This window comes from Hemiscyllium ocellatum, chromosome 17, assembly GCF_020745735.1.
Source record: "Hemiscyllium ocellatum isolate sHemOce1 chromosome 17, sHemOce1.pat.X.cur, whole genome shotgun sequence".
In the NCBI taxonomy this organism is placed as follows: domain Eukaryota; kingdom Metazoa; phylum Chordata; class Chondrichthyes; order Orectolobiformes; family Hemiscylliidae; genus Hemiscyllium; species Hemiscyllium ocellatum.
In genome coordinates this window covers 15,936,962-15,962,608 of record NC_083417.1, presented here as the reverse complement: position 1 = coordinate 15,962,608, position 25,647 = coordinate 15,936,962, and the positions used below count along the sequence as shown (strand labels likewise).

General features: G+C 41.7%; 2 protein-coding genes across 2 annotated transcripts; one reads left to right on the top strand and one right to left on the bottom strand.

The window, feature by feature from the left end:
• Nucleotides 1-1,668: 1,668 nt before the first annotated feature.
• On the bottom strand, nt 1,669-7,549 carry mplkip (M-phase specific PLK1 interacting protein). The gene is made up of 2 exons (XM_060838321.1): nt 7,544-7,549; nt 1,669-3,389 (listed from the first exon to the last, which is right to left on the bottom strand). The coding sequence occupies exons 1-2, from the start codon at nt 7,547-7,549 to the stop codon at nt 2,604-2,606; spliced, it is 792 nt and encodes a 263-aa protein (XP_060694304.1). The 3' UTR covers nt 1,669-2,603.
• Nucleotides 2,552-25,345, top strand: LOC132823872 (uncharacterized). Its single transcript, XM_060837951.1, has 3 exons — nt 2,552-2,876; nt 8,598-8,848; nt 24,044-25,345. The coding sequence occupies exons 2-3, from the start codon at nt 8,630-8,632 to the stop codon at nt 25,049-25,051; spliced, it is 1,227 nt and encodes a 408-aa protein (XP_060693934.1). The 5' UTR covers nt 2,552-2,876; nt 8,598-8,629; the 3' UTR covers nt 25,052-25,345.
• Nucleotides 25,346-25,647: the final 302 nt, after the last annotated feature.

Genomic DNA, 25,647 nt, shown 5'->3' with positions numbered 1-25,647 from the left:
AATGAGATTTACCATCCTCGTCTGGTCTATGTCCGATTCCCGAAATGCTGAAATTCAAAAACAGAAACTTCCAGAAAAATTCAGAAATAAGAAGGGTCACTGGACCCGAAACATTGACTGTTTTCTCTCCACAGATGCTGCCAGATCTGAGTTTCTCCAACAATTTCAGATTTCCAACATCTGCAGTTCTTTGTTTGTTGCACTAATGTGGCTGATTCTTAATTGCTATCCGGGCAATTAGGATCAGCATTAAATGTTGACCTACAACACCTTCATCTCATAAATAACTGTTACACAAAATTCGAACACATACCAGTCGAATTAAACATCCAGTCTCCCACAGTCACAGTTAAGACAACATGAAAACATGGGCAAGAACACAACACCAGTTAAAACATTAATGTTCAGCCTCTGTGGAGATAAATCCACGTTTAAAAAAACTATAACCAGTGCAAACATCCACTAAATGCTGTAGATATTCAAGTTTAGGAGAGTTCTAAAAATATAAACATATCTGAATGTGACAGGAGTACAATAAGACAGGAAACATGCAGTTATCATATTGTTTTTGTAATATTATCAAAATTCCTGCAAGTCATAGAGCTGTTTGATTAGGATAGCAATGCAGAGTATTACCATACAGCATTGGAAAGGCTAATGTAATTGTGCTGTAAGACTGAAATTTGAACCACATTAAAAGAGTGTACATCCCAAGTCTCACACATTACTGTGTGGAGACATTCTGGCACTGGAAAGACTGCCTGCATAATTTAAATAAGCTTTTATTTCTATATACTTCGTTATCTTCCAATGTACACAGAAATGCTCTTCAATGTACAACATTTAAAATGTATTAAGGCAAAAAATGTACATATTCTGTCAGTCAGTTTATATCCTATTTAATGTTATAATGAGTCGAGTGTGGCACTGGGAAAGCACAGGTCCAAAGATGTGCGGGCCAGGTGAATTGGCCATGCTAAATTGCCCGTAGTGTTAGGTAAGGGGTAAATGTAGGGGTATGGGTGGGTTGCGCTTCGGCGGGTCGGTGTGGACTTGTTGGGCCGAAGGGCATGTTTCCACACTGTAAGTAACCAAAAAAAAAAGGTCAGGTGGCATCCAAGGAGCAGGAAAATCGACGTTTCCGGCATAAGCCCTTCATCAGAAATCTTATGCCCGAAACATTGATTGTCCTGCTCCTAGAATGCTGCCTGACCTGCAGTGCTTTTCCAGTACCACACTCTCGACTCTGATCTCCAGCATCTGCTGTCCCCACTTTTTCCTCTTTAATATTATAATGAGCCACAAAAGATCAGAATCTGAAGTTTTATTCCATCATTTTCCACATGGTGCAGTGCAGGCACTATTTGCACAAATGTTCTGGTCCTGGGGGTCAATGGTGTTTACGTTGCCACCGTCACCCCCCAACCATGTCAGAAAATGCACGAACCACTGAGCTTAGCTGCAGAACCCAATCTGCCAAAACTCAATGTCTAGTTTTATATAAGTGTGACCACCTGTGCCAGGTACATACAACTTTCAGCACCTATGGAATGGAAGCACACTTGTTTCTTCAAGATCTAGGAAGATGATTGATAAAATGCTGACTGATTGTAAGTAGAAGTAAAAGTATGCACTTTCACTCAAATGAGAAGTTAAGAAAACAACAAGTGGCCCTTTTCTATAATCTCAAGATTTTTTTAAAAATCAGGAAATTTTTATTTTTATGATAAATACCAAGGCAAGAAACAATTGGAAGCCATCAAATCTGTCTTTCCATCCACTCTACAATAAAAATCTCTTATATACTGGTAGGTTTGTATGCTAGCAGTAATTACAGAACAATCCATTAAACTCCCACAATGCCCACAACTTAAGTTTGCAAATTGAATTCACATTTCCTCAAATTGTTCTTCTTGACTTATCTGAAAAAAAATTGAAATCAAAAACTGAAAACTGCACACCTTTACTGCACGTAACCCAAGAATTGTCATGACATTATTGAACCAGACCTGAATCATTTTCATTTATCCTAACATTCACACGCTTATATGCTAGAAACATGGATTATACAAAATTAAACATTGGCATTTCAATCAATTAAAAAAGTTGACAAAAATTTTAAAAATGACCAATTCAATGGTTTACAGTAAAAATCAGATCACATGCTGTCTAACCTGTTCATTAATGCATAGGAGTTGTGGACACCTGTAAAACAATTAGTCATTGTTTACTAGCTGGTGATTTTAAAGAACATTTCAACAGTTCTTCTGAGCAGGCACTTCCCAATTCTGAAGTAGTTAATACTCTCCGGGTAACATCCAACGAGACCCTGGCGTTGCGAAAAAAGGAAGAAAAAAAGGTGCCTGGGTAAAAAAATAGGACGTATTTTTTTAAAAAGTTGATTCTGCAAAAAAATTGTAATCAAAATCCTGTTTTGTTTTTAAAAAAAAGTCTGTGGAATGCAATGCTAGTGGGAACCAGAATAGCTCTCGATCCATGTTGGCCGGTTGAGGGAGTTACTCTACCTTTGGTAGATACACACAGACATATACTCACACACGCGAGAAAAGGATGGTTAATGCAAGAGTCTGTTTTTTTTGCTGCTAAGAGAAGTATCTCCGTCCTTTGCCAGTGCTGGGGGTCTGCAGGCTGCTGTACTGCTGGTGAATGTCAGAGACCAGGACTGGCTCCAGGTCAGCCCAGGGGTCCTGCAGCATAGAGGCTTTGTAGTAGTGTTCCACCGGCGCCGGGGACCTGCCCCCGCCGCCGCCGCTGAACGGGGTGGACGTCCTGGGCGAAGCCTGGTATTTGCGATGGTGCGGGCTGGGGGAGTGTGTCTGAGGCCCCGGAGACAGTGTGTGCTGCTGCTGCTGAAGGTAAGGGGGAGAGGAGTATCGGCCCCGGTGCCTGGGGCTGCTGCTTCCGCCGCTGAAACCGTGCTGCTGCTGCTGCCCGGGAGACGGGCTCTGGTAACGGTGCTGGAAAGACCCCGAGCCCGGGCCTTGCTGCTGCTGCTGCGGCGATTTGTCATAAACCCCACGAGGGGGCTGCCACCCACCGTAGGGCGAGGTGGCCGAGCTGCCCCAGGAGTACATGCTGCTGCCTCCTCCGGACTGTCCCGTCCCGGGGAACGGGCCCACACCCGGGCCTGGGCCTGGCGGCGGGCTCCGGAACCCGGTCCGGGACGGTCGGAAGTTCGGCCTGTACATTCCCCTCGGAGGGAGGGGAAGCCTGCCGTCCCGCGTGTGTGTTGTGTTTTTCTCCCCCTCCCGCAGCGCCTCTCCTCCGGTTACGGCTTCACTCCGCGCCCGAGCCTGAGGCCTACTCCGCCTGGAACCTTCTCGAATCGTGCGCCACCGGCTGATTTCCCCCGCCGTCACTTCCGGCCGCTGCGAAGGAACGGGCGGCGGCGTCGCGTGTCGTCACGTCCGGCCTGCGTCACAGCGGCCGGCCGCACACTGGCTGCCATGGCAACCGCTCTCATCCAGGCCCTTCATGGTCTCCTCAATCCTCTCCCTCTCTGTAACCCACAGCCCCCCACCTCCTCACCCCCAGACTGAGGGAGAACACACAATGAGCTCGCTGCCAGCCTCAGCACCACCATCTACACTCTTGTTTGCGAATCAATGATCATTCATCACTTGAAGCATGTGGGTGGAACATTACATGAACTGAACAGGCAAGTCAGGCTCACTGTTAGTGTGGTGGGGCATGGAGTTAGCAGCTGCAAATGTGTTGCTGGTCAAAGCACAGCAGGCCAGGCAGCATCTCAGGAATAGAGAATTCGACGTTTCGAGCATAAGCCCTTCATCAGGAACATTTGCAGCTGTGATCTCCAGCATCTGCAGACCTCATTTTTTACATGGAGTTAGCAGAGCTTTGTGCATCCTCACGCTGGAGTCGGAACCTTCTTACCCTTCCTTTTCACCTCGATTACAATCCCCCCCAACAGTTCTCAAGAAAGGGGTCATACTGTTAACTTTGTCATCCCTCCACAGGTACTGTCAGACCCACTGAGTTTCTCCAGCAATTTACCTCCCACAAGGTTCTGTCAGGTTTTAACACTTTCACTCAGTCATAGTCTCTATCTTCCTGGGCTCATTATCAGCAAAAAGGTTAAAAAAAAATAATCCGGGGTGACCGAGCTGCCCCAAGAGTACACGCTGGCTTCTTCTCCTCCTGACTGTCTTGTTCCAGGGAACGGACCCAGGCCCGTTCATAGAATCCCAGCAGTGTGGAAACAGGCCCTTTGGCCTAACAAGTCCACACACACCCTCCGAAGAGTAACCAACCCAGACCCATTCCCCTACCCTATTATCCTATATTTACCCCTGACTAATAGACCTAACCTACACATCCCTGAACACCATGGCCAATTTAGCATGGCCAATTCACCTAACCTGTACATCTTTGGATTGTGGGAAGAAAGGAGAAAGTGAGGACTGCAGATGCTGGAGATCGGAGTCGAAGAGTGTGGAACTGGAAAAGCACAGCTGGTCAGGCAGCATCCGAGGTGCAGGAGCATTGACGTTTCAAGCATAAGCCATTCATCCGGAATGAGGCTTGTGGCTCAAGGGGGCTGAGAGATAAATGGGAGGGGGTGAGACTGAGGGCAAGGTAGCTAGGAATGCAATAGGTAGATGAGGGTGGGGGTGAAGGTGATATGTCGGAGAGGAGGGTGGAGTGAATAGGTGGGAAGGAAAATGGACAGGTTGGACAGTGCTGAGTTGGAAGGTTGGATCTAGGATATGGTGGGGGAGATGGGAAATGAGGAAACTGGTGAAATCTATATTGATCCCATGTGGTTGGAGGATCGCAAGGCAGAAGATGGGGCATTCTTCCTCCAGAGTTTGGCAGTGGAGGAGGCTGATGACTTGCATGTACTTACCAGAGTGGGAGGGGGAGTTAAAGTATTCAACCACAGGATGGTAGGGTTGTTTAGTGCATGTGTCCCAAAGATGTTCTCTGAAATGTTCCACACGTTGGTGTTCTGTCTTCCCAATGTAGAGGAGACCACTTAGAGAGCAACAGAACAGTAGATGATGTGTATGGAAGTACAGGTAAATCTCTGTTGGATGTGGAAGGATCCTTTGGGGTCTTGGACAGAGGTAAGGGAGGAGGTTTGGGCATAGGTTTTGCACTTCTTGTGGTGGCAGTGGAAGGTGCTGCAAATGGAGGTTGGGTTGGTGGAGGGCGTGGACCTAACAAAGGAGTCATGGAGGAAACCCATGCAGATACAAGGAGAATATGCAAACTTCATATAGACAATCGCCCAAGGCTGGAATCGCACCCAGATTCCTGGCACTGTGAGGCAGTAATGCTAGCTACTGAGCCACTTTAATAGGGCTATTGTGTAAAACATGTGAATAAAGGTTGGTGTTGGCATTTAGCATAAGTTAATGAGTGGTAGAAAGTAAAGCAGAAATCACAAAGAGGTGGATTATGCCTTTGTGTAATAGAATGAATGTGGGAACAAAATTCAGGAGGGATTCAAACATAGCTACCAGCTGATTGGGTGGCATCTTCCATTATCGAGTCTAAGTGTGGCAACAGGCACGTTAAAGATCATCACTTCCCCTTGGAGTCAACATGAGCTTTCTTGCAAAATCACAGAATGTTGATGGCGAATCCTACCGAATGGGTGAGACACTACTTTGAATGTCGAAAGGTATTCAATGGTCACCTGGCAACCCTCAACTCAGTGCAAGCCCCTGGAATGTCTCAGACTGAATAGAAACAGCCCTCAAAGTTCAGTGTTGCCTCATTACAGGGCTTTTTTTTAGATTAGACTTACAGTGTGGAAACAGGCCCTTCGGCCCAACAAGTCCACACCGACCCGCCGAAGCGAAACCCACCCATACCCCTACATTTACCCCTTACCTAACACTACGGGCAATTTAGCATGGCCAATTCACCTGACCCACACATCTTTGGACAGTGGGAAGAAACCGGAGCACCCGGAGGAAACCCACGCAGACACGGGGAGAACGTGCAAACTCCACACAGTCAGTCGCCTGAGTCGGGAATTGAACCCGGGTCTCAGGCGCTGTGAGGCAGCAGTGCTAACCACTGTGCCACCGTGCCGCCCAAGGCTTTCTTCAAGCCTTCCTGGCAAGAGGTGTGATGCTTTTCCCAGGATTGGTTCTGCCATCAGACCTGGTGGCCTGTACTTCCCTGAACACCCAGATGGGCTGCGGGCTCGTTTTCCAGCAGGCTCTCGGCAGGTGCGACAGCTTGAGTCTTACCAGATCATGGGGCTGTTCTCAAAAGAGACAGATGACTGCTTTACTCTTTTCAGCAAACATTCCACCATACTTTCCTTTTGCATCCTTAATTGTCCTTGAACTAAGAGCCTTCCTAAAATCAAACACATTTCTGTTGTTCTGGAGTCCTAAAGGGTGTTAATGAACCAGGTAGCTTTTATTACATCAATGGTTTCAATTCCAGAACTTATTCATTGAATTTAAATCCCAAAAATTGAAGTGTGGGATGTGAACTCATTAGGTTAGTTACGTGCATCTTGTAAATGATACATACTGCTGTCACTGTCCATTGGTGATGAAAGGCATAAATGTTGAAAATAGGATATATATCAAGTAGGCTACTTTGTCCTGGATGGTGTCAAGCTTCTTGTGTGTTGGTGGAGCTGTATCCATTAAGGCAAGTGGAGTTATTACATTATATTCCTGACATGTATCTTGTAAGTGGTGGTCAAGCATTGAAGAGACAGCAGATGAGCTACTCACTGCAGAATTCCTAGCCTCAGACATGCTGTTGTAGCCACGGTATTTAAAGCACTGGTCGAGTTCAGTTTCTGGTCAGTCATAACCCCCAGGTTGATACTTGGGACTATTCAATAATGGTAATGCCATTAAAAGTCATGAGGAGATGATCTGCTCAAATTACACTACACGTTCAAGCTCCTTCCTCATCTCTAAATGTCTTCTCAATTTAGTATCGATCTTTCTTAAAACTCCTTGTTAGATCTCTCTAATCAGATATTGTCCCAACAAATGGCCATACTCCATGTCACTGGTGATGATGCCTGTATCTGTGTTTGTGGTGTAGCATCCTTCCTCTGTCTGCTCCTTTAACATGGTCCACTATATCTTCAATGACTTATATTCACTTACCTTAATGTGATTGGTAGAATAACTTAACTGATGGTTACTGGAAGCCAGTAGACACAATAGACAGTTATTTTTAATTGTTCTCTTATTTCCATCCTCTTCCTTGCTCATATGTAGAGACAACTAGATAGATCTTGATCTTTAGGATCATAGGAACAGGAATAGGCCATTCAGCTTGTCAATCATGGCTGATCAATCACTGCTTTGCCTTTAATCCACTCCATTCTCAAAATCCTATACAATTATTGGTAATCAGAAACCTGTCAATTTCACAGCTCGCTGTGGGGAGAACTCCAGAAGTGCACAATCCTCTGAGCAAGGATGTCTCCTCTCATCTCAGATCTAAGAGTCATCCCCTTAATTTTAAATTGTGCCCCCAGTTCTAGATTCCTCAGTTAGAGGAAACATCTTACCTGCATGTACCCTTTACACTTGTAAATATTTTGTAGACATAATGGGATCACTCTCATTCTTCAAAACTCTAAAGAAACAGATCCAGTTTGCTCAATCTTTCTTCATTGGACAGTCTTGCCATCTCAGGAACGAGTATGGTGAATCTTTGTTGCTGTCCCTCAATGGCAATAACATTTTTCCTCAGAAAAGGAGACCAAAACTATACATAGTTCCAGGTACAGGTTAATGAAGCTCCTATACAATTGAAGCAAGACTTCACTACTCCTGTACTTAAATCCTCTTGCAATAAAGTCTAGATTAGAGTGGTGCTGGAAAAGCACAGCAGGTCAGGCAGCATCCGAGGAGCAGGAAAATCGACGTTTTGGGCAAAAGCCTGACCTGCTGTGCTTTTCCAGCACCACTCTAATCTAGACTCTGATCTCCAGCATCTGCGTTCCTCACTTTCGCCTCTTGCAATAAAGTCTAACATTCCATTAGCCTCCTGAACTTTGCTGCACCTCCACGTTAGCCTCAATGACTTATCAACAAGGACACCTAGGTTCCTTTTTATGCCTATACTTTCCAACTCCTTTACATTTAAGAAATATTCTGCATACATTCTTCTTACCGAAATGGATAATGTCACTTCTTTTTTCATCCAGTAATTGTTATACAAATGTATCAACAGATATGCTGTGGCAGTACCAATGCTAAGTCAAATGATATATTGTTATATCTAGACAACATGATATACGATGTCATGCATAGTGTATTATTTGGCCAGGCAGAACTTACAAAGAGTATATTGTATCTATTTGGTTTTGAAACCATATTGTCTCTTTGATGGATATGGGACAACTTTGTGGTTTACATCATACTATTCTATATGATTGCAACTCAAAGGTTTGCCACCTTTTGAGAAGGCATCTTCTTTTAAACGGAACAAACAATATCAATTATATGTGAAATAATGTCATTAAATAGTAAGTACAATGTCTTACTTAATATTTAATGATTTTGCTTTAACTTGAATGAAGTAAGACGATTAACCTCATGCTTCACTTCATTTGGCAGGTAAATAACCTGACAGAAACCTTACTTGGAAAATGGAATCTCAGGATGAAGACATGATCGAGTGTGAAAAAATAACATTTTCCGATGCTCTCTATAGACACAATAAAGTGGCAAGTCCTACCCATTTTATGCATTCCTGGGAGTCTGAAAGGAAACTCATAGATGTTCTCATCAGACTTAGTGAGGAAACGTACGATGACGACCAAAAGCAAATGGATCAGACCGTTGTTAGTAATGGATGGGATGATGCAGTAAGTGGTTGAACCTTTTATTTCAGCATTTTCTGTTAAATTTGTCTAGGTAGATTATATTTTCACTGTGAAAGTGCTAACATTAGTTTTGACTTCCTTTGATATACCATTTTTAATTTTTATGGGACATTTTACATGAATATGAGATTGAGTAGGTTGGGCCTATATATTTCAGAGTTTAAGAGCATGGTGCAAGATTAATGAGATATATATATGTACACTTATATACCGCACTTATTTTGTATTCCTGAATTTTGAAAAAATGGCACGTGAATTTTCTGTGTGCATGAAAGGGTTTTTGTGATTATTTTAGAAATTTCTTTAGCTATGATGATTTCTTTTAAAATAGGAGTCTGAGGGAGATTCTCAGGGAAGGCTATTGGTAATTTGTTCACATTAGGAGAGTTTACTGATGAACAAAGATAACAGTGTAGTATATTAAACTTCCAGATCAAAAATTCTGCAGTTTTCTTTGGGGATAGGGGAAACACTCATAGCTCAGTTTTCAACACAAAAATTCTTTAGTTTCAGTTTGGGGCAATTTGCTAACATCTTGGCTGAAGCTGGATGTGTAAAACAGTCACTTTTGAAAAAGGGAGGGACTTTCAGAACTGTTAAGAAAGACTTTACTCAGTATAAGGAGTTAATTTTGAATGCTATAGACCAGAGGTTTTTGTTTAAAACCCTGAGAGGCAATTTGAAGCTGAGGAAGTCTAATTCAGTTATATGGAGGCTCCAGGAAAAAGCTATTAGATTTTTAAATTGGGGAATTAAAGCCACCTTTAGATATGAAAGAGGGGGAAATTCTTCCTGAAATTAAAAACAAAGTGCTGGAGTAACTCAGCAGGTCTGGCAGTATCTGTGGAGAGAGAAATACAGTTAACATTCTGGGTCCTAAGACTCTTTTCAGAACTCTAGTGCAGGTACAGTGAAAGAGTGTGTTTGGGATTAACAGGATGGTATTTCATCATGTGTTTGGAAATCTTTAAATTTGTGTTATGTGTAACTGGTTTGGTTTATTCAGTTTTATTTATTCTTGCATAATAAAATTCTGTTTTGTTTTTAAAGGCAAACTTGTGAAATTGCATACCCGATTAAAACCAAACAATCTGTCAATTCAGATTTCAGTCTGGGATCTGAATTGTCCAGTAATAACATCTGCTGGAATCAAAATGGAAAGATAGGGTGCAATTTCATTGAAAAATTTTAAATTCTTTTGATAGGATAGATGCAAAGTAACAATTTCGCCTGACTGGAACTTCTAGCACAGGAAGCATTGTCTAAAGATAAGGGGCCAATCATGTAGGACTGAGAAAAGGAAAAATTGTGAATGTTTGGGATACTTTATCAGAGGAGTTGGTGGATACTCAGTCAATCTGCATATCCGAGGATAGGATCAATCAATTCTTGGGTATTGAAGGGAAAATGGAAATTGATGTAGAGGTTCAACCATATTGATCATATTGAATAGCATACAACCTCAATGGACCACATTGCCTACTGTTAGTTCTCATAACTTATTATTTTCTACTTACTTTATTAACTGATCTTGGACTGCTCTTCCACAGGCACTGGAAGTCTTTGGTCCCTTTAACTTTCAGTCCTTCAAACAATCAAGTATAAATTATGGCTGGAAAAGACCAGATAATCATCAGGCCTGTTGTAAATCAATCATTGTGTTCTATTAAGCTGTATAATGCTTGTCATGTAAACTGTAGTATATTTGAATTTCGATTGACTTTTGATAAACTCTGCTAGGTAAACATTGGAACATTGGCCACGTTGGTGGCAGAGATTAAACTTTATTCAGCCTAAGTAAAATTTGATAATTGCAGAATTTAGGTAGATCCTGTTACAGATAAGTTATCAAATTCATTTCAAGTTCGCCATTCTCAGTATTACTAACTCAAAAGAAGGGGTAAGACATTTAAGACCACAGTGGAGAGGAATATCTTCACTCAGAGAAGGTGAATTAGTGGAACTCTACTCCAGAGGGCTGTGGAGGCTCAATCTTTGCTTAGTTTCAAGTCTGAGATCGACAGATTTCAACCTATTAAAAACAAAGGGATACGGGGGATAGTGCAAGAAAATGGTTTTGAAGTGGACGATCAGCCACAATCTCATTAAATGATGGCGAGGGCTCAAAGGGTTAAATGGCTTACTCTTGTCTGTTTCTTACATTCGTACATTCCAGTGCTACTCAGTGAAAGCAAATCTATTTGGATTTCTGAAAAGCATTCGGAATAAGCATAAGACTATTTATAAGAATCCATGGATTGGAGGTAGTATATCAGCAAATAGATGATTGATTAACCAAACAGAAGAAAGAGTTTGGGATCATGGTGTTAGGTTCTTTTCCCGAGGTTTCACACACGAGATGCAATTCTCACATGCCAACTTCTGCAAACAGTTAAAGTTTAATAAAGTTTGTACAAGCCAGGTGACCCCTCTGATACTCTTCGAGTTAGAAGAGAGACCCCAAACAAATACATCCCCTTTATACAGGTCAGTTGGAATGCTTACAGATCCTCTGGCCACTCCCCCATAGTCACATGCCACTCAAGACAAACCCCAGCCATTCCCTCACAGTCACGTTACCCCAGGTACAATGGTAGGATGAGATCATCTTCTGAGATAATGCAAATATAAATGTTCTAATCCTGGGGAATCATTATGCAGATGATCTCCTGACTCAGTGATTCCCCGAGACAATGTAGGTTTGATATACCTAGCTTCGGGGATGGCTAGAAAGCATTTCTGAATGGAAGAGATTAAATGATAGTTAATTTGATAATAGTAGGAGGAGTACTAGCAAATGACTGTCTAAATGGAGTGGGAATCATTCGCATTTCTGCAGGAATGTTGTCCCCACCCACTTCCAGAACAGTCAGTCAGTGCAGTTTAACTCTTTAATATTACATTAATGTCCAGAGAGATGGTCCCATTTAATCTTTTAATATTACAATGGGAGCATTTTCAGAATGGCAATTTGTAATAGTAGAGTGCCACAGGAACCCTCGAACTCAGCACCACCTTCCTGGCCTGCAATCTTCTTCCTGACCTCTCCGCCCCCACCCCCACTCTGGCCTATCACCCTCACCTTAACCTCCTTCCACCTATCGCATTTCCAATGCCCCTCCCTCAAGTCCCTCCTCCCTACCTTTTATCTTAGCCTGCTTGGCACACTCTCCTCATTCCTGAAGAATGGCTCTTGCCTGAAACGTCGACTCTCCTGCTCCTTGGATGCTGCCTGACCTGCTGCGCTTTTTCAGCAACACATTTTCAGCTCTGCCACAGGAATCAGTTGTAAGGCCACAATCATTTAGAATATACATTAGTGAGTTGAATGATGGAAGTGAATGCATAATTGTCAAGTTGCACATTACACAAATATAGGTGGGAAGAGAAATAGTGTGAATGACACAAGGGGGTAGGGCGGAGTCTGAAACTAGAGGGAATAGGTTTAAGGTCGAGGGGAAACATTGAAAAGGGACCTAACGGGTGACCTTTAAAAAAAAGGGTAGTGCATGTATGGGATGAGCTGCCAGAAGAAATGGTGGAGGCTGGTACAATTACAACATTTAAAAGGCATCTGGATGGATATATGAATAGGAAGGCTTTAGAGGAATATGGGCCAAGTGCTGGCAAATGAGACGAGATTAATTTATTTATCTGGTTGGCGTGGACGAATTGGACCAAAGAGTCTGTTTCCATGCTGTGCAGCTCCATGACTCTATGACAGGTTACATGAATGGGCAAAACCTTGGCACGTGGAAAATAATGGGGAAAAATGTGAGATTATGCACTTTGGCAGGATGAAGTGAGATGCATTTTATTTAAATAGGGACAGACCGAAAAAAGCTGCTCCGCAGAGGGATTTCGGGTTTTTATGCTTGAATCACAAAAAGCTAGCCTGCAAGTCTAAAGTAGGAGACAAAGGATAATGGGAGAGGGTTGATTTTTGGACTGGAGGCCTGTGACCAGCAGTGTGCCTCAAGGATTGGTGCTGGATCTACTGCTTTTAGTCATTAATATAAATGTTTTGAATGTGAGTAGAGGAGGCATGATTAGTAAGTTTGTAGAGGACACTAAAATAGATGGTGCAGTGGATAGTGAAGAAGAATACAATGGGACCAGGTGGGCCAGTGGGCGGAAGAGTGGCAGATGGAATTTAATTTAGATAAATGTGAAATGTTGCATTTTGATGAGGCAAACCCAGGCAGGACTTATATGGTTAGTAGTAGGGCTCTGGGGCATGTTGCAGAACAAAGACAGGGTGTACAGGTGCATTGTTCCTTAAAAGTGGAGTCGCAAGTAGACAGGGTGGCGAATAGCACCTTTCGTTGGTCAGAACATTGAATATAAGAATTGAGGCTGAATAGTCAGATATTCTTCCCAGGAACGTCAAAGGCTGATGGATGACATTATAAAGGTTTAGAAGTTCATGAGGGACAATGGATAGGGTGAACAGCTAATGTTTTTTACCTAGGATGGGGGCGTCCAAATCTGGAGGACATGGGCTTAAGGTGAGGGAGGAAGGATTTAAAAAGGGTCTGAAGGCTAATGTTTACATGCAGTGGGAAGTTCATGCATGGAATGAGCTGCCAGAGGAAGTGGTTGAGGTAGATACAGTTACAACATTCAAAAGGCATTTGGATGGGTACATGAATAGGAAGAGTTCAGAAGGATTTGGGCCAAATGCTGGCAAATGACACTAGGCCAGATTGAGATGTCTAGTCTGTGCAGACGAATTGGACTGAAGAGTCTGTTTCCATGCTTTATGACTGTGACTCTACATTCAACACAGCATCAGAGGAGCAGGAGAATCGCTGTTTCAGGCATAAACCCTTCTATATACAAAGAAGTTGTTTGTCTTTGTTGAAGAATTTAGGACCAGAGGCATAATCTCAGAGCAAGGGGCTGCCCATTTAAAATAAAGATGGACGATTATCTTTCTCTCAGACAATAGTCAACCGATAGAATTATTTACTGTAGGAGCCTGTTGGGTCATTGAGTATACTGAAGGATGAGAAGGATAGATGCTTCATCAGTAAGGGAATCAATTTATGGGTACAAGGCAGGAAAGTAGAGTTGCTAATTTTCAGATCGTTGATCTCATTGAATGGCGGAGCACACTTGATGGTCCCAAATGATGGGTTTCTGTTGCTATGGCTTATTGTCCTCAATTATTCATAGCTGCATCCACTGAATCAATCCTGATTTTCTTTTGAAATATTTTAACTTCTCATCCATGCATGCACCTACCAGCCACCACCACCTCACAATGCATTGAATTTAGAATAACAAATCAGACTATTGTCATTTATCTAAAAAGGATCATAAAATCATTGCAGCACAAGAGACACCTATAAATTCTGTACAGACTGTCAGTTCATCTCAGTTCCCCAACTGGTCAGGTTTTGATCTTCTGATGGCTCAACACCACTTACTTTGACAGTTTTTAAACCTATTTCATGGAATGTGAATGCCACTGGTAAGACTAGCATTTGTTGTTCATGCCTATTTGCCCTTCAACTGAATACTGTAGCATGATACGTCATTTCAGAAGGTAGTTAAGAAACAACCACATTGCTGTCATTCTAGAATACAAGTCTAGTTGCGTTACCGCTGCATCCTGAGGAGAGGGGCTTTAACAGCTGCAGCTTTGGCAACATTAAAAGATTTCACGCTGGGTACAGTTAGCTTCATGATGGTTAGTGATCCACACAAAGCAGTCATTATCCCAACTGTTAGTGTTTTGGCAACAACTTGGTTTCCATATATAACTGAGCCTAATCTGTATGAACACGAATATAAAAAGTAAAGAGAAAGATAGTCCGTATTTTAGATTAGATTACTTACAGTGTGGAAACAGGCCCTTCAGCCCAACAAGTCCACACCGACCCGCCGATTCGCAACCCATCTAGACCTATTCCCCTACACTTACCCCTTCACCTAACACTATGGGCAATTTAGCATGACCAATTCACCTAACCTGTGGGAGGAAACTGGAGCACCCGGAGAAAACCCACGGAGACACGGGAAGAATGTGCAAACTCCACACAGAGAGTTGCCTGAGGCGGGAAATGAACCTGGGTCTCTGGCGCTGAGGCAGCAGTGCTAACCACTGTGCCACCCATTTTAACTGGGAAATGAGAGGCTAATGCTCCCCATCTGTCAATTAGCTATGTTAGCTCCAGGCAAAGGCATAAGTAGTAAGAAAAAAAAGCCAGAATTCAATTCATGGTTTAACCAGCAAATCAGATCAAGTTCTAATAGACAGGTAACCAAGAACTCGCCAGTGACATATCTTACCTACCTTCATAGGCTGTGATATCAATCATTGACTGAAAGACATCCAGCACCCTTTTAAATACCTGCAATGAATCTGCCACCTAATTGCAAAGACCGATGACCCATTGTAAAATCCAAAGTTCATGACATCTAAATTACATTGGTAACGTATTAGCACCTCTCGATTCTCCATAAATCTTCTCAATCAAATAATTACACACAGGAACAGTCTAGCTTGCAAGACTTTAAACATGTTGGTCAGACCTGCAGAAATAGTAGCTTTCTGAAATTGAAGGCTCAGTTCTCTACCCCCAACAGGAGGTAGCCATTCCCTTCAGGCCTGACCATGTCTGATCTGCACATCTGTTTACTAACTTTTTCTCTATGTGCCTTTATTCTCAAGTAACAAAACACGTTCTGTATCAATCGTCATAATTCATTTTGATGCACTATCCACAGCCTTCCAGAGATAGAGGTATTCAGATTTTCACGATCCTTGAGCATAAAATGCTCCCTGATTTTACTCTTGAATGGTTCAGCTCAAATTTGGTAATGCTTCCTCAACCTGGATTGGCCCAGAGGAGGTGTTTAAAATGTTTTTCAAAACAATCATTTCAAAGATAGCAATTAAATCACCCCTCAATCATTTAGGGAACACAGACCATCTTTACGCATCCTGTTTTCATAATTTAACCTCTTAGTTGCTATAATATTTGGTGAAATTGCATCTGGAGCGAGAGTGAGCGAGAGCATCAAACTGAAATATTAACATTGATAAAAAGTTATTTCTACCTGAAACCCTACCTTGGTTTCCAGTTTTCTCTATATTTCAGAGTTCAGGTTATTTTGCTTTTGTATTGCTGTGATGAAGATTTGCTGTGTCCCTGTCAAGGCCACTATATCCTTCCTGGAGGGTGTTTCTACAATATTAAGCTCAATACTCCAGATGATGTCTAACCAAGGCACTGTCCAACGGAAGTACAATGTCCTTACTTTAGTGTTATTATTTCCAAGTACCTGATTGTGCATCAGCTTTTAATGTGTTACTGAAAGAAAGACATGCTGTTGAAGCTTTTCATCTTGTACTCATTAGGGTAGGTGCAAGAACACCAAATTTCAAAGCGAACAACTAACAGCATATTTTTCCCATGCCATGTAAATTATTCCCTTTGAAATTTTACATCTTACATTTGTCCTGACGAAAAGCTTCAAAAGCATTTTAATTTTTGCAGTGATATTCAAGTTCTGCATTTTCACTGTGATCTGTGAACATGAGCCAAATCCACAATGGGAACACATCAAGATGGGAGGAATTAAAAGTGATGACTGTCAAAGTATTGACTTAAGTGCTTTGTAGTCACAAAGTGTAATAACTGAAGCAAATGGAGCTGGAGTCACTCAGCATAATGAACAGATGATCAGGGAATTGTGAAAAATATGCCACTTCTTTAAAGGTATGGTTGAGCAGCAACATCATTTTAAGTTCATTTTTCATACATGGTGTGATATTGGCACACATATACAGAAGTAGATTTTTGAGTATTACTCTCAGATCCCTCATGATGTTGCTCACAGCAAGTCAAATGATATGGAATATGAGCATGACACATTTACTGCAAAATGTATTATTGGGTACAAATGTTGGTGTGCTTTCACTGTAACTGTTCACGTCATCAGGTGTAACAGCCAGACAAAAAAGAAACTCCAGTTGGCTGTTCAGGTCTACCCTGTTCCAAGCTAATGGAACAAAGAGCATTTTAAAAAGCTCGCTACTGCAAGTTGTAAAATGTGTCCATTTTTAACATAGAACATTCTGGTGGAGGGGCCAGAGGGCTCAAGTTCACACGTAGCCTGTGTGGGAACATTATACATATTTTTGAAAACCTGGTTACAGTACAGGGGGCAACCATTCAGCTCCCCATCAATGGAGTGTTCCTGCAAGAGAAACTCTGCTAGTCCTACTTCACTGTCCTTTATCCATTACCCAGCAAAGTCTTTTCCTCTTCATTTGCTTATCCAATTCCCCATAACTGCAACATGTCCACAGCAAGAGTATAAACTGATACTTAATAAATTGCCTATGCTGCACTTAGCCAGTCAAGAGAGTCAGTCAGAAAAGGAACATAAATTTTACTGCAGTGACTGTCTCTCCAATTTCTCATAGTCATTCAACTGATGACAAAGCAGGACATAGGAACATGAACAAGCCTTTCAGCCCATTAAGCCTGTTTTGCCATTCAGTAAAATCACAGCTGCATATCCTTTTCTACGCTTGCTCAGTAAATGTTGACCAAAAAAAATGTACTTCTGAATTTTTATGAAACAATATGTTACATGATATGTATAACAACAACATCATGAAATAAATTTGTTTGATAACATTAAATGTCATCTTATGAATATACAACATGATTTTGACAGAGTAAGAGGGATGAGTTAGGAGCAAAGTGCAAGAATACTTAGAATTAAAGCACAGTTTAAGTTCTATACGATAGGGATAATGTTTCAAATGCAGTCAGTCTTAGGCAAGGTTTCTCTTGTAATGGCTAGTGTGTGGCAGTACCATTCTACATTGCCATTCACCATCAGCTTTGAAATGATTCATGTAAAAATGATATTACAAAAAAAAATTTTCTGACTCCCAAGCTTTGTAAAATAGTGTGCAATGTGATCAACATCACAAGGCAGTGTTTTAACTTCACAGACAGTACAATGGTAACTCAAAACTCAAGTTTTAATAAAAATGAAATAGCTCTAGTGATATTAAAATGCATATCTAAGTAGAATTCCTTTTGTTGCTCAACAGAATGTAATGCATGGGTCTACCACAGGCATACTTGTGATGCATATTTTGTAGAGATTTGGCTTAAGAGCATAATTTTTAAACTTTATTCCCTGATCGGATTTGGGTGATGTTGGATGGGCCAGCATGTGTGCTCATCCCTCATTTCCTGTGAACTAAGCTTGTTGGTCATGTCAGAGAACAGTTATGAATCAGTTACTTTATAATGGATCTGGGATCACACAAAGGCAGTATGAACAAGATGGAATTTTGACACAGGTGATAATTTGTGGTGGTTTTGTAGGTGATGAGATTTGAACCCATATACCAAGAACAGAAGCCTGGTCCTCCAAATTACAAACCCAGTGATATTCTCACTATGTGACAGTATTCACCTGTGTTATAAATATTCCATTTATAAAAAACTCTATTTAACAACTTATGTTGTGGTCAGAGAAACTAGAATCATAGAGATGTACAGCATGGAAACAGATCCTTTGGTCCAACTCGCCCATACTGACCAGATATCCTAAATTAATCTCATCCCATTACGAGCACTTGGCCTTCTAACCCTTCCTATTCATATACCCAACCAGATACCTTTTAAATGTTGTAATTATATCAGCCTCCACCACTTCCTCTGGCAGCTCATTCCATACACACACCACCCTCTGCATGAATAAGTTGCCTCAGAGGTTCCTTTTAAATCCTTCCCCTCTCACGCTAAACCTGTGCCCTACAGCTCTGTACTCCCCCCATCCCAGGGAAAAGACCTTGTCTATTTACCTTATCCATGCAGCTCTCAAAGGTCAACCCTTAGTTCCAGGAAAACAGCCCCAGCCTATCCAGCCTCTCCGTATAGTTCAAACCCTCCAACCGCGGCAACATCCTCAATATTTTCTGAACAATTTCAAAGTTTCACAACATCCTTCCCATCAGGGAGAGACCAGAATTGCACACAATATTCCAAAATTGGCCTAACCAATGTCCTGTTCAGTCACAACATGACCTCCCAACTCCTAGACTCAGTGCTCTAACCACTAAAGTCTGTATAGATCACATCTACCGCTCTGCCCTCATCAATGCTTTTTGTTACTTCTTCAAAAAACTCAATCAAGTTTGTGAGACATGATTTCCCGTGCACAAAGCCATGTTGACTATCCCTAATTAGTCCTTTCTTTTCCAAATACATGTACATCCTGTCCCTCAGGATTCCCTGCAACAACTTGCCCACCACTGGCATCAGGCTCACCGGTCTATAGTTCCCTGGCTTGTCCTTACCACCTTTCTTAAACAGTGGCACCACGTTTGCCAACCTCCAGTCTTACAGCATCTCACCTATGACTATCAATGTTACAAATATCTCAGTAAGAGGCCCAGCAAACACTTCTCTAGCCTCTCACTGAGTTCTAGAGTACACCTGATCAGGTCCTAGGGATTTATCCACATTTATGCGTTTCAAGATACCCAGCACTTCCTTCCCTGAAATATGGACATGTTGCAAGGTGTCACCATCTATTTACCTACTTTCTGTATCTTCCATATCCTTTTCCACATGAAATACTGATGAAAAATACTCGTTTAGTATCTCCCCCATCTCCTGCAGTTCCACACAAAGGCAGCCTTGCTGATCTTTGAGGGGCCCTATTCTCTCCCTAGTTACCTTTTGTCCTTAATGTATTTGTAAAAACCCTTTGGATTCTCCTTAATTCTATTTGCCAAAGCTATTTCATGTCCCCTTTTTGTCCTCCTGATTTCTCTCAAGTGTACTCCTACTGCCTTTATGCTCGAAGGGTTCACTCGATGTCTTCTGTCCAGATCTGACATCTGCTTCTTTTTTTTCTTGACCGAAACCTCATTTTCTCTAGCCATCCGGCATTCCGTACACCTATCAGCCTTGTCTTTTACCCTAACAGGAACATTGTCTCTGGCCTCTCATTATCTCATTTTTAAAGACTTCCCATTTTCCGGTTCCCTTTATCTGCGAACATCTGCCCTCCCCAAACAACATTTGAAAGTTCCTACTAATACTGTCCAATTTAGAACATCAACTCTTAGATCTGGTCTATCCTTTTCCATTACTATTTTAAAACAAACAAAATTATGGTCACTGGCCCCAAAGTGCTCCCCCACTGACACCTCAGTCACCTGCCTTGCCTTATTTCCTAACAGTAGGTCAAGTTTTGCACCTTTTCTGGTAGGTACATCCACATACTGAATCAGAAAATTTTCTTGTACATGCTTAAATTCCTCTCTATCTAATCCCTGAACACTCTGGCAGTCCCAATCTATGTTTGGAAATTAAAATCATTGGACCAGCCTCAGACTGATCTCTTTCCTCATTATCTCCCTGAGTCCCACCTCCCACTTTATTAGTTAAATCCTCCCGAGCAGCTCCAGAAAATCTCCCTGCCAGTATAGGTGCAATCCAACCTTATACTGGTCACTTCTACCACAGAAAAGATTTCAATAATCCAAAAATGTGAACCCTTCTCCCCTGCACCAGCTCCTCAGCCACACATTCATCTGCTCTATCCTCCTATTCCAAACTCACTACCTCGTAGGACTGAGAGTAATCCAGATATTACTACCCTCTAGGACATCCTTTTTAAATTCCTTCCTATATTCTCCCTTCAAAATCTCTTCCCTTCCTATGTCATTAGCTCCAACGTGTACAACCACCTCCTGCTGGTCCCTGTCCCCTTTGAGATTATTCTACACTCTGTCCAAGATATTCTTGATCCTGGCACCAGGGAGGGAAGACACCATTCTGATTTCTAGACTAATCCTATTTACCTGCACTTGATCCATAATCTACTGTGCCTTGGCATTTTAAGGGTTCACTGCCACTGGTACAAAGGAAGTCAGAAATATTGGCATTTATAGCTTGTGTCAAATATTTCAACTTTACATAGAAACAGAAAACTGGAGCAGGAATAGGCCATTCAGTCCCCCAAGGCTGCTTCACCATCTTTTTAAAAATTCATTCAGGAGATGTAGGCAACTGTGGCCACGCCTGTAGTTTTTGTCCATCCCTAATTGCCCAGGGTACAGTCAAGAGTTAACCACATTGCTGTGGGAGTCACATGTGGACCACTTAAACCTATGCCACCAAGGACCTTTTCACATCTGGCAGATTTTCCTGCACATCCAAACACCTCACCTTCTGTGTTCATTGCTCTCAATGTATTCTCCTCTACAGTGGGGAGGCAGGATGCCAACTCGCAGAATGTTCGGGGAACATCTCTGGGACACGTGCCAAACAACTCCACCGCCCTGTGATCGACCACTTCAACACTCCCTCCCACTCTGCCAAGGACAAACAAGTTCCGAGACTCCTCCACCGCCAAATCCTAGCTACCTGACGACCGGAGGAAGAACATCTCTTCTGGCTTAGCACCCCACTCTTGAACTGTCCAATCTGTCTATCTTCCTTCCCACCTATCCACTCTCTCCTCCCCTCCGACCTATCACCATCACCACAACCTGCATCCAGCTATCACCTTCCCAACACCCTCACCCTCCTATTTAACTCTCAGCCCCCTTTCCCTCACTGCACATTCATGATGAAGGCCTTATGCCCGAAATGCTCCTCGGATGCTATCTGACCTTTTGTGTTTTTTTTAGCACCACACTTTTCAACTTAAACCTATGCCCATAGGCAAAAGACCTTAGCTATTCACCTTATCTATACTCTTCATGATTTTATAATTTCACCTCTCAGCCTCTGACACTCCAGGGAAAAAGTCCTTCCCTGTTCTCTTAACTCAAACCCTCCAGACTCAACAACATCCTTGTAAGTTTTATTTCTGTACCTTGTCTAAATTAACAACATCATTCCTACAGCAGATGACTAGAATTATAAATCTGGAATGAAGAGTCTTTTGATGACTATGATACCATCGCTGATTGTCAGAATCTGCCTCATTAATATCCTTCATCCTTACCTGATCTGGCCTTCATGTGACTCCAAACCTAAAGCAATGTGGGTAAGGATGACCATTTCCTTCCCAAAAAGGACATGAGCAAACTGGATGGGTTTTTTGAACAGTCAGCAATAGTCATCATTAGTGCCTTAATTCCAGATTCTTTATTGAATTCATCTTCTACCCTGGCAAGATTTGAACCCAGCTCCCTAGAACATTAGTTGAGTTTCTGGATTAATTATCTAGTGATAATACCATTAGGGCATTGCCTCCTCTACAATCACAGAAGATCATCTAAATGTCCTTTTTGTTCCTCCAAATCCTTTGATCCCTTTAACCCTAAAAACTATTTCCTTCTTGAAAACATGCAATGTTTTGACTTCAACTGCTTTTTGTGGGAGAAAATTCCATAGGCTTACTGCTCTCTGGATGAAGCCGTTTTTCCTCATCTCACTCCTAAATAGCCTACCCCATGTTCTTGGATCATGAGACCTGGTTCTGCACTCTTCAATCATCAGGAACATTCTTCTGCATTTACCGTCTCGTCCTGTTATAAGTTTATAAGTTCCTAGGAGATACCCCCTTCTCTCATTTTTCTAAACTTCAGTGAGTATAGTCCTCACAGATCCAGTCTCTCTTCAAAATGCAAGTGCATATTTAGCTGTAATGGCATAGTGAGTGTAAAATTTTTTAATTTATTCCTTTTATTATTTTTTGATAATTACACAGGGTTGTTCATTTTTCTACAATTATTGGCTAAGAACTTGTATATCTGAATTACACGATAAATTAGGATTAATTTTAAAAATGCTGAAAAAGCGCAGCAGGTCAGGCAGCATCCAAGAAGCAGGAGAATCGACGTTTCGGGCATGAGCCCTTCTCCTGCTCCTTGGATGCTGCCTGACCTGCTGCGCTTTTCAAGCAACACATTTTCAGCTCTGATCTCCAGCATCTGCAGTCCTCACTTTCTCTTAGTTAATTTTAAAAATGCCCATTTTTACAGATAGCTGTCTAATTGTTTTAATGTCTTAAGGCTATTTTTCAAATGGACTTTTTATTGAAACTTTATACACCTACTCCATTAAACTTACATTTTGCTTCTGCTGCATTTAAAGTAATTAGCAAAAGAACCAGGAGGGGAGATTAGTTTTTTTCCCTACTTATGGTCTGAAATTAGCTATGTGAAGGGGAGGGAATGGCTTGGTGGTATTGTCACTAGATTATAAGTACAGAAACTCGGCTTATGTTCTGGGTTCGAATACTGCCATGGCAGACAGTAGAATTCATCATCGAGTCACAGTCTTACAGAACAATAACAGATGAGTCGAACTTGTCCATGCTGATCAGGTATCCGAAGTGTAACTAGTCCCTTTTGTCTGTGTTTGGCCCATATCCTGTAACCCTTTCCTTTCATGTATCTGTCAAAATGTCTCTTAAAATGTTGTGATTGTACCTGCATCTACCACTTCCACTGACAGCTTATTCCATACCCGCACCACCTCTGAAAAAGTTGCCTTTCAGGTCCCTTTTAAATCTTTCTCCTGAACTTAAACCTATGCCAGTAGTTTGGACTCTCCCACCCTCGGAAAAGACCTCAGCTATTTACCATATATATCCTTTTCACAATTTTATAAGTTTCTATAAAGGCCACTCCTCAGCCTCTGACCCTCCAATGAAAAAAAATCCTAGTTGAAAATCGATCATTTTTTTCTCACTCAATGCATTTTCCTGTTTATAAAGTCTAGTTGGCTCAGGCTAAGGACCAAGGCTAATGCCCCGCTATGTGACATTATTCTGTTAATTATTTGTCCTTATTGGTAAGTACATGAATAGGAATGGTTTGGAGGGACATGAGCCAGGAGCAGGTATGTGGGACTAGTTTAGTTTGGGATTATGTTCGGCACTGACAGGTTGGACTAAAGGGTGTGTTTCCATGCTGTATGGCAAAGACATTAAAGACTTGATTGTATTAAAGTGGAAAAAAATTGAGTTCTGCTGTTTAATCAGAATTTAGTTTCAGAAGTATGTTGGTAAGTTTGACATCAATTTCATTACATAGCTGCTTCGAATAACGGTTAGACAACTAGACATTCTTGTCTATAATATGAAATGAAATATGAAGAATAATATTTTTCTGAAGGCCAGTCATTTAGCACTTCAGTATAATTTTAAAAAGGTTTCCTTGTTTTATAGGTGCATGGCTGGAGAAGGGATAACTCCTACTTCCTTCATAAGAAGTCAAAGAAATCACGAAAGGACGACAGGAATGGAAGCCACTGTGTGTTCTGTGCAGAAATGGTGCCCGTCCCAGAAAGGAAAGCCTTTCAAAACATTGAGCATTTTAGCCTTTTGTCCAAATCACCAAGCAGTACAATAGTGTCCAATTTCACAGAGAGGAATACCAACTCCTCTACAGAGCGAACATCTCCTGTTTCACAAACCAAGTTGCAGCTGTCCGGCTCTGTGGTTTCAGAGAGTCAAACTACTAAACGGACTCCAGAACTTCATGTCCAAGACACCAAGAAAGAGACTGAAGTTAACTCACCTCAGGAAATAGAGTGTGAAATTATCAATACAGAACCTGACCAGACACCAGCAACAAAGCATTTCAGTGTGCTGCCGCCTGTAAAAATGGCCAATGGTGACGAAACATTTGTCTCAGGTTTCAAAACAGGGAGAACATTTTGTTTGGGCGTACAAAATGGCAACCGAGATCTGCAAACTGTGAGTGTAGTGTCGAAGCACAATAACAGTAAAGACAGTTTGTGCATTAGGGCCCATGCTTATAATATGGCAATGTTACAGGTTAGCAAAATCCCAAAGGCTGGAAATTCTGCTCCTGTGCGATTTACAAGGATTCCCTTCCTGAGCACCATGAATCATTGGTGTTGGCAATATTCTTTGATGCAAGGCCACCAGAACCTGGCCATCAACGGTGTTCCAGCCTCCAAAATAATGGAGTGCCACAGCATTAGAGTACAACCCTCCAAAATAACAAAACACCACACAAAGAACTATAAGCAAGTTAACTTCAGTAAATCTACTTATAGTCATGGTACTCCAATTAATATACATCCAAACAGAATAAAACAAAGGAATGTCGCAGAAAGAGATATTCTCCCAGTGATTCCACAGCCAGGACCACCACCGTTATCTGGAACTACCATACCAATCTCCATACTGTCACATAAATTTTTATAGTCTTATCAAGATTTCTCCTCTTTGCCCTCCCCAATACTAGGGCTAGTGGTTATCAAGATTGATCAGAGTGCCTCTCCTGCTACCTTGGCTGAGATAAACTAACTCAGTACAGACCATTCTGCAGATGCCACACCTAGATTGGAAGGTTTATTGTGATGTCACAGGGAACGGAAGTAGCAATCCAGAATTAACAATGTTATAATAATTCATTATGGTGATTAGAAAACAAAGATGTATTTGGGATAGCTATATTCACTTACAGTGATAAATGCTTCTATAACTTAAGTAAAATGAATCTAGTATGGCAGAACCTTACATATTGTTATACAACTGCACCTACAGGTCTCAAATTATAATATCCAAAATGCATTGTCTCGTGTCACATGATTTAATTTTTGCTTCAGATGAAAACTGTAATAGCAAACAAAATACTTCAACTAACTATTTACCTGGTATAAGATTCAATAACCAAAATAATTTCCCCTTCACTAAGGGAATTGACCACCTGGGATAGAAGTTACACCATTTCTCCAAAGTTCCTGCTAAATTACAGCAGGAAAGTTTATTTGTCCTCTGAAATGAAACAGCTAATCTTT